This window comes from Leptosomus discolor, chromosome 1, assembly GCF_034619465.1.
Source record: "Leptosomus discolor isolate bLepDis1 chromosome 1, bLepDis1.hap2, whole genome shotgun sequence".
NCBI classification, from domain to species: Eukaryota; Metazoa; Chordata; class Aves; order Leptosomiformes; family Leptosomidae; genus Leptosomus; species Leptosomus discolor.
In genome coordinates this window covers 87,517,678-87,534,941 of record NC_141391.1, presented here as the reverse complement: position 1 = coordinate 87,534,941, position 17,264 = coordinate 87,517,678, and the positions used below count along the sequence as shown (strand labels likewise).

General features: G+C 42.6%; 1 protein-coding gene across 5 annotated transcripts in view; it reads right to left on the bottom strand.

Annotated features, from left to right (window-relative positions):
* Nucleotides 1–15,765, bottom strand: part of CNKSR2 (connector enhancer of kinase suppressor of Ras 2) — a 214,524-nt gene extending 198,759 nt beyond the window's left edge. For all 5 annotated transcript variants that reach the window (XM_086466800.1, XM_086466730.1, XM_086466873.1 and 2 more), the window contains exon 1: nt 15,702–15,765. In XM_086466800.1, the coding sequence (XP_086322926.1) occupies nt 15,702–15,765 (64 nt within the window). The remainder of the gene's footprint in view (nt 1–15,701) is intronic.
* Nucleotides 15,766–17,264: the final 1,499 nt, after the last annotated feature.

Here is a 17,264-nt window from a genome sequence, read left to right as displayed (position 1 = left end):
CCACAGCAACACCACGTATCAGTATTTTGTCAAAGCTCTGATATTTCTCATACAGCTTCAAGGAGCTTCTGAAATAGGTTTTGCTGGTGTATTTGTTTATTTTTCATCACCACGAATTTGTTTTGTAGCATCTCACTTATTGTAACAATGATAAGCTCTATGCAAGATCAAAGCAGACCTATAGTTCATAGCAGGCAGGAATTTTACACTGAAGGGTTTCCTATTGCTCAAAACCATTTAAGCAGATAATCTATATAAAACAAAAAACTTGCAGTACTCTTCTTCCTCCTTCTATTCCTACATTTCCTCTCTTTTCACGTACGACAAACTAGGTTATACAGGGCCTAGATTTTACAGAGCCTAAGACAAGAAGCACCCATCCAGTTGCCTTCCGGCACAAAGACTCTCCCAAAATACTGTGTTATGAAGTACAAACACTCTCTCCCCTCCTACATTCAGCCAGAATAACGGCAAACCAGATGGCAAATTGTGATGGCTTCTACTGCTCAGCCAGAAGCGTGCGCAATTATCATTTGGTTGCCAGATCTCTCCCTCCAAATAATCCACACAATAATTCACTTCACCTTTTCTGTCATGCCATTCAGGCTGTAACGTCCTTGGTGAATGATTCTCTACTTGGGGATGAAGAAAGGTGCCCACTCAAGCCCCTCTCAATCCCTTCCTTTTGGGGAGATGGATATGGTTGGTCTTCATTTCTAAGACACTTCTATCTTCAAAAAGAACACGACTTGTTCAGTCAACAGGCTCAGCAACAATATACTGAACAGAAAATTCATTTGTGAAGTTTTAAGCCATGAATAATGACTTTTTCCCTTTTCAGCGGTGCTACAGAATCTGCACCAACATGACCGCTGAAGAATTTGTCAAGGCACTGCTTGACAGCTGAGACAAAAATTAATGGAGTTGTTAATCTTCAGTCCACCCTACAGCTTTTGACATGAGAAAAAGATAGGAGGAAAAGCAGGGTACGCATGATTTGCTTAGAAGGTGGCTCCACCTCAACAGCTGACCTGGCTTCCCAGCTGGGTAAAGTTCCTCAGACCTCCAGGTCTCAAATCAGGAGTGACAGGTAGCATGGCAGTCTTCAAGTTCCACCTGTGCACACTCAGATCCATATGGAAGAAATCAAAGAGCCACAATGAGGAGACTCATTGCACTAGAAAAACCCACAAGGCTTCAAATAATCTGAAGGGCATCGACCAACATCGAGTAACTAAGAAAGTACAGACAATCCTATCTCTTCACTAAAAAAAGCCATTTTTCCATTTTTCCTGGCTGACAGCTTTTTAAAAGGTTTCTAGCAGAAGCATACCGTGTTGTAATGATTTGTTTATTTAAAACACATTCCCAAACTTCAAGTATCAAACTAAATGTCGCTCAACTTAGTCTTGCAATAAAGCTGAGGCATGTACACACGCAGAACAACCTGTGGTTTATGATGCTAAACAAGACTGAAAATGTTTTCTGTGTTAATGATTAACAAATCTTTGTATTTTCCAATATATGAAATGCCTTAATGCCTTATTATTTCTAAGTTATACAAGTCCAAGACAGAGGCATCCTACAAAACCAACATCAACAAGAAACGAATCTGTCAAAGAGCAAACAATTTCTGCCTACCAAACAGGACGTATGTAATATAATGGAGTGCGTTTAATTAGCTGGGCTTATAAACCTGTTACGAGACAAATTTCTTTCATTAAAAAAAGCAGCCAGACAGTTAGAAATGCTTCAGTGCACTTAAAGCAGAGATGACACAGGGCATTTAACCTTCTCCCTCCCCTGTAACCAGGAGGAGCCGGAGGACTTGCAACCCAGTGGGTAACAAGCAGCCTCTTCACCCGCTGCTGAAATACTGGTAATTCCCCAGTAATGTGAACAACATGGGAAAAAAAAATCAGCAGTATAAAGAACCATTTTCTATAATTTTGTTCGGACATGCGGGAGAAGAGTTTTTTACAAAATCAAAGTAGGATTTTTAAGGCCTTCCAGTACTGAGTATATAAGTTTTGTGTTTTAGCCAAAAATGGTGCCTTTAGCACCATGGTAGCCACAGCAATATGCTGTTATTTTGCGTAATGCCTACTTAATTTCAGCACCAGATACTACAAGTTTTGGTTACTTGGTAAGCATCCCCACATTATTGTATGGGGAGTTTTCTTCATTTGTTGTTTGGTTTTGTTTTCCTTGTAATAATCTAAGTGAAATATTTGCTCATTAGTAAAGGCAATTTCTCTCTCCTAGGCTTACATCTCCTACCACATGGCTCCTAGGTCAAACACTTATTTTATACATGCAATTTCAAAAATTTTACAAGTGTAACTTAAAAAATGAAAAAAAAAAATTAATGTAAAACAAAAGTGACTGAGCATAAGTGTGTATGCATAGCACACCTTTTTTCCTACTCTCCACTTAAATTACTCTGCTTTCCACATTGTACATTTGTATTCCAACACACCATTCCCACTTCCTCCCTTGCTTTGGGCTAGATGAGCACCCCAAAGAAGGGCTACGCCAGCTCCTCCTTCTCCCACAGGGGCCAGGGGACACATCAGAAACATCAACGAAAAAGACACTGCACAGATTATTAGCAGCGGAGTCACTCTGCCCAGGCCCACAGAGAGACTCATGCACTTGAAGACAGAAATTAGATGCCTGACCAGAGTCATCAAAAGCCACTCTTAATCTTTCAGGGTGTGACTGCAGACAGTTTTGTCTGATCAAATCAGGATGGAGACAGACCCACCCTTGTCGCCAAACCCTGTTCTTGCCAATGCCACCGTGGGCACACCAGCCACACTGTCACACACGTACACGTGCACACACACACCAGCCAGGATGCTCAAGGTTTTTAAGAGCACAAGGAACCTTATGCTCGAAGCCCTTGTTCCCAGCAGTATTAAAAGATTCTGGGTAAAATGAAGAACAAAATACAGACAGTCCTGAAAGCAAAGCTGGGAATTCAAGACTCCCCCTTACAGCTAAATGGGGATTCGCTGGACAGCAGTCTCTTATTTCTAACATGGTTTTTGGAACAGAGATTACAAGATATTGTATGAATGTCGGATTGTTCCCCTTCAGTTCAACACAAGTCATTGTTCTGGGATGGGAAACTGTGGTTTCTCAAAAGACAAACATCCCTTCTTGCTTGTTTCATTAAACTGGCAAAAGAAAATTTAATTCAAATTAAGAAAATTCATATTCCAACGGATCCACTGGAGAAAAACAATTGATATTTATGTGCTGTTGCCACTTTGCACTCATTACAGGGACTAATGTTTTGCAAGACACATCTTTTAAACCTTACTAAGCTTATTATTTACTATCTCCTGACAAGCATGACTTAATTTCAAGAGCTGGCACACATCCCATTGTGAGAGTCTAATCTTTAATAACATATCCTAATTAAATATGCACATTTAATGCTAAAAACAAAAGCTAAAATTCAAAACAAAACAAAAACCATGCATTTGACTAAACAAAGCAATTGGATTAGAGTGCACAGAGCAAACTTAAATAAAGTCACATATGCCACAGCAAAAAGTCATTAAGGGAAGGGGGGAAAAAAGAGTAAAAAACAAACCCAGGCAGACAACTCTTTATAGCTGGCCTTATCCGACCTCTCTGAACTCCTAGCCAGTTTACTCTCCATCTGTCATATGATAATAACTTCAAAGGGAGCACATTTAAGAACTCATCAAAAGTTCATTCAAGTCAATTGTTCTTATGGTGTCTGTTCACACACAAGAAGGGTGCGTTCTTCTGAAGGAGCTACACGGATTTATTTTTCTCAACACCAAAGGCTGATTTTTACCATTAAACCACTGATAATTTATCATTTTGTGCTGTTCCACAGCGACAGAAAAACAGTGAGCAGTGAACAAAAACAAAGAACCCTTGAGATTTAAATACCTAATCACACCACTAAAATGCTATTTCTATCTATTTGGTCATTTTTAAATTACTGTAATCTGGAAGCCATTTTCTTTCTAGGGAGTACAGTCATAACATTTGACATTACTGAGATACTTTGAACTCAAAAACTTTGAGCTACAACTTTGCAAACTGCCACAGCACTTTCAAAGATTCTATCAAAAGAAAAGTAAGTGAGATAAATTTGTAATTTTAGAAACAATTTTATCATTAATGGAAACTAAATCCTGACACACATCAATCTTCTCCTTCAGAGGTCTCATTTTAATTCTTTCTTGAGGTGAATTTTGATTAGTAAGATTTATCAAAATAGTATTCTGCAGGAAAATCCAAACAGTATTTGAAAGCACTAAATGAGAGGGTACAGGCTTAAGATTTACAGTTTTAATTAGTAGGATAAATACAAGTCAATTACATTGTAAGAGGCAGAACACATCACTGGACATATGCAAAGTGCGGAAATCTAATGAAATGATACGACAATATTACAATTCCTAGATGTTATTTAATTCTGCCTGTTAGTTGAATTAATTTCATACATATGCAACTGAAAAGTTATTAGCACATTCATTTTTCCTTTGGATCTAAAATGTCACCATTCTCACCACAGCCTGCAATACCTTATCAACTGAAAACCAAATATTTTCTAAAGTAAGCGTCTTTTAATTTAATTTTTTTTTTTAACAAGGACCTGGTCATCAAAGTTTTTATTCAGCTTTACCTTCTTTTCAACTGGAAAACAAATTTTCAGTTAATTTTTGGCTTCTTGAAGGAACACATCATATATCAAAATTATTCAAACCACAAAACTTATTAAATTAAACAGGAATTTACACAGATCTGTGGAGGTGGAAAACATTCAGGACATGGTATCCTGCAGACTCAAGCTCCCGTCCTACACTCCCCAGCATCTGAAAGCCCAGGCAGCCACCAACAGCACACCACTGCACCCTGCTTTGGAAAGCAACGGTCTCAGGAAACTGGATAAAACCCTATGATCTGATAACACCACCAGAGACAGCCACTAATTGTCCAGTCTGTTCAGGTTTACTCATTCATATCTCATTAGCATTAGTTACCTCCAGTTCATAATTGGATAGTTCAGTGTGGCTTATAGTGAGCTGAGGGACAATGGTTAGGATGGAAGAGAGAAACTAGACAATGTCCAAATAAGTAACAGAAAAGGGTTATATTGACCAAGACAGCACAAGCAAAGAGTCACTGAGCTCCTTGTAAATGAACTCTGTAAACTTTTAGTAACTGAAATTACTTTTAGCCTTCTGCAACAAATTTCATCTTCTATTCATCTAGCAAATACTACATAGTACATGGGGTGTATTTTCATACACAAGTGATTTTTTTTGTCTTGCACCAAGTATTTACTTTGTTTTTCCCCAGACCTTGGGTTGGTAAGCTGGTGGTCCTGCTCTGGCAGAGCGGTTGGACTAGATGATCTTTCAAGGTCCCTTCCAACCCCTAACGTTCTGTGATTCTGTGATCAGGGAGATGGTTAGCACTCCTTCATTACTTTTGCCACAACTGTTCAGCTGTCTTATTCAAGTACCAGAAACACCAAATCCTTTATTTTTAAAAAAAAAAAAAAACCAAACAAAAAAAAAACAACCATGAGGAAACAAGCTAATCTTAGGATACAGAAGTTTCACAATTGCATGTTCACCATTTTACTTTCTATAGTTACTAAGGGTAGCTTCATCATAACTCATACTGGCATTCAAAAACTATGCCAGTAATGTAATTTGCTAACATAGACTTTTAAAACAATCCTTCGAAGGCTATGAAATATCCAGTCTTTTTAAAAAATGAGTGTATTTGCTCTCAGGGAGTCCTGTCATATACCTAACTTTCTTATTTTTCTGATGATAAACTGTCCTCCTTCCTTCAAACATTCAGACTAACGCTTACATGGAAATTTCTTATGTGCAATGATTACCCTTCCAGGCTGAACCTCTCTCTCCCTCAAATCCACATGCAGAGCATGACAAATTATTCACACTACACTGTGCTCTTGGACTCAATTATCAGGGCTCCAGATCTAGGCTTTTGACCACAGATTGCATCCAACAGCTAAATCCATATGGTTTAAACACACAATGAAATAACACCTAAAGTAATGAAAACTTCATCTGATTTTGAAGTCCAGTACCCAACAGTGAAATTACTGATCACAGGACTCAAAATGACTTGTGGGGCACAACACTCAAAGACTATACTAAAAAACATAAAGAGAAATTTAAGAAACAATAAGCCCCCACACTCTAGGTTAAACTACCATATAGTTAGTTTTATTTTAAAATACTTGAAGACTGCAATATTTGAAAAGGGCAATAAACACCTCTCTGAAAAGAGGAATGACCACTTCCTCACCTGCACTTACAGAAAGTTTTGGAAATAACTAGAAGCAGACAACACAAATAAAAACACATTAACTTTTTTTTTTCATATTAGCTCTAATAAAACAAAGTCTACCAAAAAGAGCCATGCTTGACCACTTAAGAGAAACGGAGACAAAGGGCACACAGTTCTATCCATGCTAATAAAGCAACAATAAGCAAGCCAACCAGAAGTCAACCAATGCTGAATGCTCAAGAAGGTACTTTTTGGATATTTCACCCCATACTTCAGTCACACTAATCCAGAAGAAAATTGTTATTTGTTTGGTGTTTAAGCTGTGTACACAAAGCAGGACAAGCGTAGATCCACAATAGTTGACTGTACATGACGTAAGTTATTTTTTCAGAGTGCAACTTCTACTTTGCATTCAACAGGTCCCTCCACCAATATTTCTTCGAAATCTGAAACAAAACAAGGACAGGAATGGCACTGCACCTTGCAAATCAAAATATCAACTGTGGGAAAGCAACTAACAAAACTACAAAGCAATTAGAGAAAGTAAGGCAGGCACATGTCAGTAATAGACATTACTGGTGATATAGATATTATATAACAATAGATATTAAGAGGCGAATCCAGTTACAAAGATTTTAATTATTAACACGGAATTTAATCAGGGTGGTAAAGTTAACTCTCCCACTATTATGAAGAACGCCAGCGAGCCTTCAGCAACCACACCTGGTCAAGATTTCAGGCTGACATCTCACTAAAAACACTAAGGTCTCTTGTCATTCCCATGAAGGGTTTCAGTGTTGACTCAGAGGTAAGAATGCCATTCAGAGAATTACTCAGACAATACTGGCATGTCGCACCTATATTTACCTGGCCTCATTATGCACAGGAAGTTTTTTTTCACCTTCTTATTGACATGAAGAATATCAGGAGAGAAAGGAAAGAGAGAAAGAAGGGAGACCAGGGAAGAAAAATCTATTTTAAAATAGGTCATTTATAGCTGTATCTATTGGCAGCGGGTGGATCTGGAAAAACTAAAAAATAAATTTACATTTCAACCAAAACAGCAATATTACAAACTTCTCTACGGCCGACAATTACCCTCTGTGGGAGGCAAGAGCCCTTTAGAGGTGACCCAGCCAGCTGCTCAGCAGTACCCATGGGTATGTTCCTCCTTCCAAATACAAGAGGACCAAGAAGGAGACCCCAGCATTACACCCGCACACTCACACCCTTAGCTCCCACCTCAACACTCCTCCAGACCATTCTGGCCACTCACACAGGAAGACTTCATTCCACCGGTGGTACTAGACCAAGCGGCGCAGCCATGGCCCATCAGCAGTATCTGAAGTTATGTGAAAATGGCGCATATGCTTGCACAGCTTAGCTGGACATGCACTGACCACCCACAGCAGGCACCAGTAAAATCCTAGCAGAGGAGTCCCCACAGCATTAACAAAGTAAAATTCAGCATTACCAAAGAAAGACCCTGTTCCGCTTAAACCAATGAATGCTTAAACCAATGGAGTCTTAAACCCATTTATTTAAAAAAGCTACTTGAGCCTTTAATTTAAAGGCTCAATTAATTCTCATCAACTTTTTGCCCTCCTCTTCACACAACAGAAAAGGTATAATACACAAGTACAGCACTTTGCATCCCAGTATATTAAAATAATACACTTCAGCTGAATATAGTTTAATTACAGCTTACTCTGGTACACTCCTATATTAATTAACAGTTTACTTGGAAATTCCCACCATATGGTACTGTAGCAGACATTAATCATGTAAGGCCAAACACTTCAAAATTACTGTTCTAGGCACTTCATCTGAGGTACCAAGTGCCCTAAATTGCTACTTAAAGGAAAAATTGGAAATGCCAAGCACCCTACAAGATCATATCCACACCTATTTTCCCAAAGATAATATTATTTGGCAGATAAGTAGAACAAAAAGGGCTAGATTTTCAAGCCTCCAGTGCTTTAAAATGACTTGATAGACTGAATTCCCTTTGCATAAGAGAAATGCATACACTGGAAACCTCAAGGAAAAATTCATTTCATCTACCAGACATCTGCTAACCTCCATATGCAGCGAGGGCAAAATGTGTGTATGAGCGGATGTTTGCGTAGCATTCCAGGTCTTGAGTGCACCAGACCAATGGACCTCTGTCTTCCTGCCCTTCCCCCTCCAATTGCAAGAAAGGAGCATGATGAGGAGCAGCTGATGCTTGCTGTTGGACAGTCAGCTATTTCAAATTTAAGAGCAAATATCCTGCTAGGTCCAACTGTCACACAAGAAGAAATTAAACTCCCTTGACAGCACTGCAAGTAGGTTCACCTGGCAGTTGCTTTCCTCTGCATTGTGACTATAACATGGGCCTAATATTGGGCTTTCAAAATTTTTCTTCTTGAAAAATATAACTCATCTCCACCTCCTTACTTCATATCTTTCTAGAAAAAGCAGATGCGTTTGAAAAGCTGGAAGAGATGAATGAAGAAAATGCGGCATTTCAGAATTTCATGGCACAGCCCTTCCAGAATTGGAGGGGGTTTAGTAAGATATTTGGGAACCCTTATCCTACAGCATTCATTTGTCTTGATAACTATTCAGCCTCTAACCTGAAGGTTTAAAGGTTTCATTAAGGAAATTACTTAAGCAGTAAGTGTGACAGTAACAGTTTTGGTTTACTTGGATCTAGAAATCTAAAGCTAAGTTATCCTGCTCAAGGTACGTGCTTGCTACAGGTGATCACTGATACAGTTATCCTATGATTTAATGAGGCAATAGTAACTTCTTGGAGAGGAAAAAAACAAAACAAAACAAAACTAAACCACAAAACAAAAAACCCGGCAGCTACATAGCAAGGAAGCCTGAGGAATGAGCTTTCTCTTTCTCCTGGTTACATACTTTTGAACGCAAGCCTATACCTGAAGAATTTTCTCAGGAAAAAGCTTTTCCCCCATTCCTCTGGAAATCAGTAACAAATATTACTGCCTGACTCAGAGACATACTGTACAATCAAATGCTACAGTAACTTTACTGAGATTAAATGGTTATCTCACTTCTGAGGATCAGACAGAAAGGCTAAACCATTTGCCAATTTGAGTTTTGGAAGATAAAATTGCCTGGTTTATTATTGTCAGAAGTGCTAAAAGACAACTATTTGCAAAGATTCTAAAAAATACATCTGTATATATATTTCAAAACTCTCATCTGAAAAGTGATCTGGTTTATATTGCTGCCTCGCAAAATTCTTGACACCCACTAACCAGAAAAGGCATTTGTAAATTTCTTCTTTTAATACTGCAGTGTGCAAATAAATCTGAATAAGATCAGAATATAGATCTTCGCTGAACTGTTGCAAAAAAACACTTGAGAAAACATATTGTGAGGCCATATTTAAACTAACAGATGTTTCAGAAACAGAACAATATGTTCAAACAAAATAAAGGTGTAAACAGGCAGTGTTAAAAAAGCTTCACAACTAGCACATTAATTTCAGTAGCAAGTGAGATCACCTCATCTAGGAACACCCCCTCCCAAAAAGACCATTAATTTAGAAATGAATTCTCATATTATGCTTAAAATTTGGCTACATGAACTATTTGCAGAGTGGCTGCTTATGTAACATCACATTTGCTATGGCAACACCCGGGCTGTTAGGCTTTGACACATCCCAGTTGCAACTGCAGTTTCATTTTCTGCTGATAAACAATGGCTGGAGAGGTTTTCTAATCACAAACCAAGATGCTCTAAAACACATCACTGTGACTGATGTGGTGGCCATTGATACTGCTAAAACTCCTGATGTCAGAAGGGCAAGCAAAAAGTGAGAGATCCACAGGAAAAATAAACAAGCTAAAGAGAGTCATCTTCCAGCGCTGCTTTCACTACAGTTTTAAAGCCGGAGTCCCTAAAACTGAAGTTTGGAATAGTGCAGTTTGACCCTTGACTATCCATCTTTGTACAAACGGCCCTCTCGAAAAAGATCCCAAACTTGTCTTACTGAAATTCTTACTATTTTCTTACAAATGGAGTAACCATCTATAAATTAAAATGTTCGGGAGTTCCTTGAAATTAAGCTCAAACTATGGCACTATCTCATATCTTTCTACGGCTTTTCCACAGCTTTTTCTTGCTAGACATTAAGTCATAACTCCATTTAACAGCATCACTTCAAAGCTAATGGAGTACTATATGTACCCTGCAATACTGCAAAATTTCAGTTTGGTTTTCCTGGGAGAAAAAACCAAAAGTTTTAACACTGACAAATTGCAAAACACTTGATCTGTTCCACATATGGCACTTAGCAGTGACTCTTCAAGTTGATGATTTTTCTGCAGTTCATCAGTCATCTACACAAGCTTCACAAGGAAATAAAAGTTTCAGAATGCAAGTATTATTCGTATCCTTAAAAATCCATCTCTTTCCCTGAGATAACTCATCCTTTTCCATATTATTTCTAATACTCACACTTGTTAAGGGTCATACTGAGAGCAAATGAATGGAATTAGCATAAGAAAGCACTTTTAATTCCATAAACCACTGAAAACAGAAAAGATGGAGAAAACTGAAAGCCTGAAATGAGGCACACACATATGTGCAAGCACACCTCCTCTCTACCGTAAAGCAATGCTCACAGGCCTCTGTGGCACTATAGTCCAGCCTACACTCCAGAAAAAGCTCTCTCCTAAACTCTGTCTGTAACACAGTCTTCTTCAGAGAAAGCCAAGGAAAAAAAAAAAAAAAAATATATATATATATATATTTTCAAGTAGGTCCAATAGTGACCCTGAATACAGGAGTTATCCTTACTGTTTGTAAGGCCTAAATCCATTTGCTAGATTGCAGCGCTGCGAGAGGGTTTGTGCCTTCACTGATGAGCTTCCCTGTTGCTACCTGATGGTTCAGGAACTGCAGCGGGACCTGGGTGTTGCCACAGAAGTCCTAAGGCTCTGCACATGCCGGAACAGGAGTAAAAGCATCCCCATGGTAATATTTTTTTAAACTATTATTAAGTATTAAAGTCTTTCGTTTCAGAGCATTCCCACAAACTCTTGCATTTTCTTGACGAATAACACGTAATTCCCGTTAAACCAAGCGGAGCACAGTTGTTGGCAGCCCACGACGACTCCGTGCAAACACACACGCAGCTGAATATGGACATCGACTTCTGTACGTGAAGAGCAGACAAAAACTCAGTTCTTAAATCCAAGTAATATTCAATCATCCAGACGGGCAACTTTTTCATTCTGCTCTCACTTTGCTAGAGCATCCATGTTACTCCTTCTCTTCCCCCAGTCCTTCTAAATATTTACATCCTTCTAAATGCTGGTAGAGTAGACTCACAGAGGTAAAAAGGCCCCATTCCTTAGCATTAGAAGCCTTTAGAGCAACTCAGATGTCAGCTTCTTGAGTATGACTACCAGTACAACAGTTTAAGTTGTACAAGCTTAGTATAAGCTCTGTGAGCTGTCATTCAGCAAACAAAAAATAAATATTTAAGCTTTGCTAGATAAAGTAATATCGATTTTTTTCAGGTGGATTGCCTTATTGAACAGATACTGCCACCAAGAGATTGGTACTGAATTAAAGTAGAACATTGTTAAAAGCAGCAAGTCCTTATCAAACTACAGCCATTATAAATAACCTCAGACAAAAGAAGGTAAATTACAGGACTCAGTTAAAAACATCCTCATGTTTGGAAAGTAATTGCGTATCTTTGAGTTTTCTCAGAAATCTAAAACATATCTGACATGTTCCCTTCCTGAGTCAGTGAAAGCCATGGCGTTCGACGGCGCTCGCCTATGCAACATGTCAACATCTTGAAACGTGGCAGTGGAATCCACACATGTCCTCCAAAGGGGAGGCAGAGGAGGTGATTGACACAGTGTCAGCTCACTGATCCATGCAGGGCCTTTAAAATTAGTCTAAATATATGGAAAGCAAAATAATACACAGTTTGAATCAATTTAAATATTCATTTTATCCTCCACATACAATATGTCATCCTGTGGGAGAGATGAGCTAATCCATCTGCTCTTTTTCCAGCTCCTGACAGTTAATCTTCTGTCGGTGGGTTCATTTTAAACCATACAAAAACTCATATGCTGACACAGGCTCCGCTTCTTTTGTTCTTTCCATTTGCAAAGTTTTAACTGGTACTTTTATCCAAAACTTCTTAATGTACACATTTTCATAGGCTGAAATTTAGGTAGTCACTTATTTGCGTAACCAATTCCAGGTACAACTCTGTATCTCAGCAGCACTAGAGTCCACAGGCTATTAAAGGATCCATAGACCAACCATGTATATCAAGCAATTAAAAAATGAGAGGGCATTGGAGAGAATGTATTTATTCCATGAATATCCACGGTCTCGAGCCTGCTCCCTAACCAGCCATCCAGCCCAAAGCTCGGCACTTTCAACTAACACTTTTGAGCAGGAACACTTTCCCTGTCTTCATTTTTCACATCTTTAATATTAGGCCCAATGCTTTATCACTGCCCTGAACAAAATGTCACTGAGGTAATGGGTCTTTTACCTAAATAAAGAATTCCAGACGGGGCCTTTTATTGCAAACGTTCAGGTCATACCAGCAAGACCATCACAAAAACACTGAGAGCAATAAAATCTAAAGTGTTTCATTTCCCCTTACTTTCAGATAACTGTAAACAATGTTAAACAGTAGGATTTTCCTTTTTCAGGAAAGATTTTGCTTTGAACATTGAAATCTGTTTTGAAGAATGATCTTTACAGAGCTGCTCTGAGCAGGCATATTACATAGCAGGGCACTTACTTCAAGGAAGAGGTTAAAACCGAGTTAAACATTTATAATTCTGTAAAATAACCCCAGTAAGTCACCAAAATATTCTCATATCTTGAAGTTTAATGTAAGTTATGCGAACCAGACTTGACTGCTGATAATGCAAAGACCACTAATGCACTCACCCCAAAGTTCTCATGACAAAGACACATTCATGTTTTACTCATTGTCTTGGGTTCCTCTTAAAACACAAATAAGCTATTTTTGAGACTTTCAGAAATTTAATTTGCTGGAGACCATGTCTTTTAAGAGCAGAAGAACATTTTTTCACCTGGATTGCAATAACAACGTTTGCAACACTACAAACGATAAGCGAGGCAAATGAAGCTGTTGCAGCCAAGACCACTTGCCCTTGTCCACTATCGCCCCTCCTCCAAACTCAGCAAGGTGTGATTCATCAGACAGGACCAGACCTGCCCACAGCTGCTGGTCATACTCATTTTCAGGCTCAACTTCTGAAACTACAGTGGCTATCTAGGCGGTTTTCCTCAAACAGGGATAGTCAAAGGCAGGTGCTTTATCTGTTTGCACCTCACTCTAAATGAAGGTTCATCTGCGATTCAGAATACAAAATGAAGAAATGAAAGCTTGAAGCAACATATATATGTTTGCTCAGTAAAAATGAAAGTGCTCCAGAGAAACAATTGAGTATTTTAACTAAAATAAACAGGTTAAACACTAAAAAGCAAGCCTCATAACCCAAAAAGTAGGCACAATTGCAATAACTGCTTTTTTTTCGTAAAGTTCACACAATTATTTTCAAGAACAGATCTACAGCTCTGTGTGTTACTCACAGATTTTTAACCACAAACCTTTATCCAGCCTCACAATTTTAATGTTATCATTTAGCCTCTTGTTTTAAAATAACTGGCTTTATATTGATGCAATACAAAAGCAGAGTATGCAACATACTTCACCTGTCATTTATGAAAATTATTTGATGTAGTATATTTTTGAAGTGTTTTAAAAATGCACTATCTGCAAATTCATTATTTTTTCTGCATTCCCAAAATATGAGGGAGGTATCTCAGACATTGATTTGAAAAAAAACTCCTACACAATTTTTTTTTTGAGGTAAAAATGTTGGAAGCTAAATAACTGTAATAAAACATTTTGAAGTTGAAAAAGGTTTGTTTTTAATGATCATCTGTGGCTGTTTCAGGTTTTTTACTAATATTTACTAATTTCTTAAGACATGAAGTATCACATTATTCTTTTATTATTATTATCATTCTATGGATTGAGAATGTTTCAGACACAGCAAAACTATGTATGTTACTGAATATAATTATAACTCGACAGCTACAAATACCAGGATTGAATAACCGAAAACATATGCTATATGCCTGAAATTTTAAGGATGATGAAACTGTCACATTAGTAGCACGCAGCATGTTATAAAGAACTCCCACAATGTAGCAGTTGTTCAAAAGTTGTACCCATCCGGTCATTCTATCTTTATAAAAAGATATATAATACTAGATGGTGATTTATTCAAAACACAGCTGCAGCCCAACTTAAAGGTAATAAGAAAATAAAAATAAGAAAAAAAAGGAAAACACCACCAAAAAAAAAAAAAAACCCCAAAAAAACACAAACCTTTTGAAATTACAGCATTAAAGGCAGTCGGTGCACGCAGAATAACAGAAAAGCATTTCCAGAAAGTCCAAATTTTATTCTCATTAGACTTTATTTTGATGGAGGACAGGTGAGGGAGCAGGAGCAGCAGCGCAAACACACGTCAGCCCAGCGGACTTTTCCAGGCTAATGTAAATCCTGGATCCTTCAATGCCGCCCCTGGGGACGGAGATCGCGAACCACCCCCCCCACTCCCCCCTAACGCGTGGGTGCCCCGGCCAGAGGAGCGGGCTAGGCGCCCCTCGCCCCGGCGTGGCGCCTTCGCGGGGGCGGGGGGGGGGGGGGAAGGGGGAGGCTCGGCAGCCCCAGCGCTCCCGAGGGCGCGGACCGACCCAGAGACCCCGCTGCCTGCGGAGCAGTGCCCCCCCCCCCCCCCCCCCGCACGGGGAGCGCCCCACGTCAGGTTAAACTTTTATTTCGCGAGTCACTTCGCACCGCATCTGCCGGGAGCCGCCGGCCACGCTTCTCGCATCCCCTCGCTGCTAGGGGGGTGGGCGTGGGGACCAGCCCCATCGCCACAATGCGGCCACCGCCCGGGAGCATCCCGGGCTCTCCCGGGCACAGCCATCCCCGTCCCCGTCTCCCCCCGCCCCCCCCCCCCCCCCCCGGCTTTATAGGCCGCCGGGGGTCGCCAGCCGCCCCCGCCTCTGCGCCCGGGGGCGGAGGGGAAACCGCGGCCCCTCGCCCCGGGGCAAGGCGGACCCCCGGACCCCGCGCTGCCCCCCTCGCCCCGGCCCCGACGGCCTCCCTCCTCCCCTACTACCCCTCCAGCCAAAACACGGGGGGAACCGGCGGTGCCGGGAGGCGGGACCCCGGTGCGGAGGAAGCGGCGGATCTCCCCGCACCTGCGGGGATGGGGGGGGCGGGTGTGTGCGATGGGACAGAGGCACCGCGCAGCCCCGGCGCCGCTCCTCACCTTTCATCCAGTCGACGACTTGGCTCGGCGACCACTTACTGACGGGCTCCATGATGAGGGCCATGGGGGGCTCGGGGGCGCGGGGCGCCGCGGCTCTGCGGGCGAGGGGCGAGGCTGTGCGGAGCGGCGGGACGGCGCTGCCCGGAGCCCGGGCGGCAGCAGCGGCGGCGGCGGGAGGAGAGAGCCGCGAAATCCCCGCTTGCCTCCGCTCCGCTCGCTCGTTCGCCGCCTCTGTGCCTCTCTGGGGATTTCAGTTCATGTTGCCGGCTCGGCGGGGAGGGGGAGGAGGAGGAGGAGGAGGAAGGGGGAGGAGGCGGCGGCAGCGGCGGCACGCTCCAACGCCTCCCGCCCCCGCGGGCAGCGGCGGCGACTCCCGGCCCCGCCGAGAGGTCGGTCCCCGAGCGGCGGCGGCGAAGCGGGGGGCTGGCTCGGCTGTGCGCGGCTATGCCCGCCGGCTCCCGCGGTTCTCCGCGGCCGCGGCTGCCGCGCCGGTGTCTTTTTCTCCTGGCGGAAATGACGAGGCGGCTCCTGCCACCCGAAAATATCTCTAAGTGAAATGGGATGCGACACCCGACGGCCGCCCGGGGCGGGGGAGCGGGGCGGGAGAGGGGGGCCGGGATGACTCGCAAGGTGCCGCCGCCGGGGGGGGGGGGTTGGGGGCGGGCCTGGGGCGGTGGCAGCGCCGAGCACCTGCTCCCGCCGGGCCGGGGGCAGCGGGGGGTGGGGGGGTGGGCGGCGGGGGAGCGCAGGCAGCGGCACCGAGCTGGCGTTCGGGGCTTGGGTTGGTTGGGTTTTTTTTCCTTTGAAAAAAGCATCGCTGCGTGGGCGGGAAAGCTGGTTTTAGGGGTTGGTTTGGGTTTTTTTTTCTTGGGGGGGGGGGGGAGTAAACCCGACTGTAAAACGGCTGTGATGGACGGTGACGCCGAGCGCCTGGAGGGCGGGCAGCACGGATGGGGTGGTGGCCTTTGGCCGGGGTCTGCTGGCGGCCTGGAGAGGAGAGGGAGAGGGAGAGGAGGGGACGTGCAGCTTGTTATTTTGCCTGCCTCACCCCGAGGGCGCAGTAATAGGGCAAAGTGGAGTGAGGTCAACCAGAATCGGGGTAGGAATTAGGGAGAGGGCACCGCAGGGGGCTCCTCTGTCTACGTTGTCCCCTGAGTTGCACCACCAAGGCATGGTGGCTGTAGGTGCGAAGATCCACCGTCCGTGCAGCGGCCCGTCGTCGCCGGAGGTGTTCATCTTCCCCTCGTTCTCCCGGAGGCTACCCCGAGGGGGCAATTCCCACAGACCCTGTGCCACAGTGGGTTGGTAGGAGTCCCTCCTAAGCGCAGAGCAATTCCTCCTCAGATGGCCTTGGGTGATTTTTCAGGCACCCTTCCTAGGAGCTTCTGCTCTGAGGAGGTGGTGCCCCCCCCTCCGCCCCCGCCGGAGCTCCAGGCGGAGGATAAATACCGCTGAAGGGTGTTTTCCTGCTAGCGAGCTGGCCAGCGCGCAGCTTTGCCGGTATTTGCATTCGCCCTGCTTCCCCTGCCAAGGCTGAGGCGATGGCCATCGAGATGCTCCCTC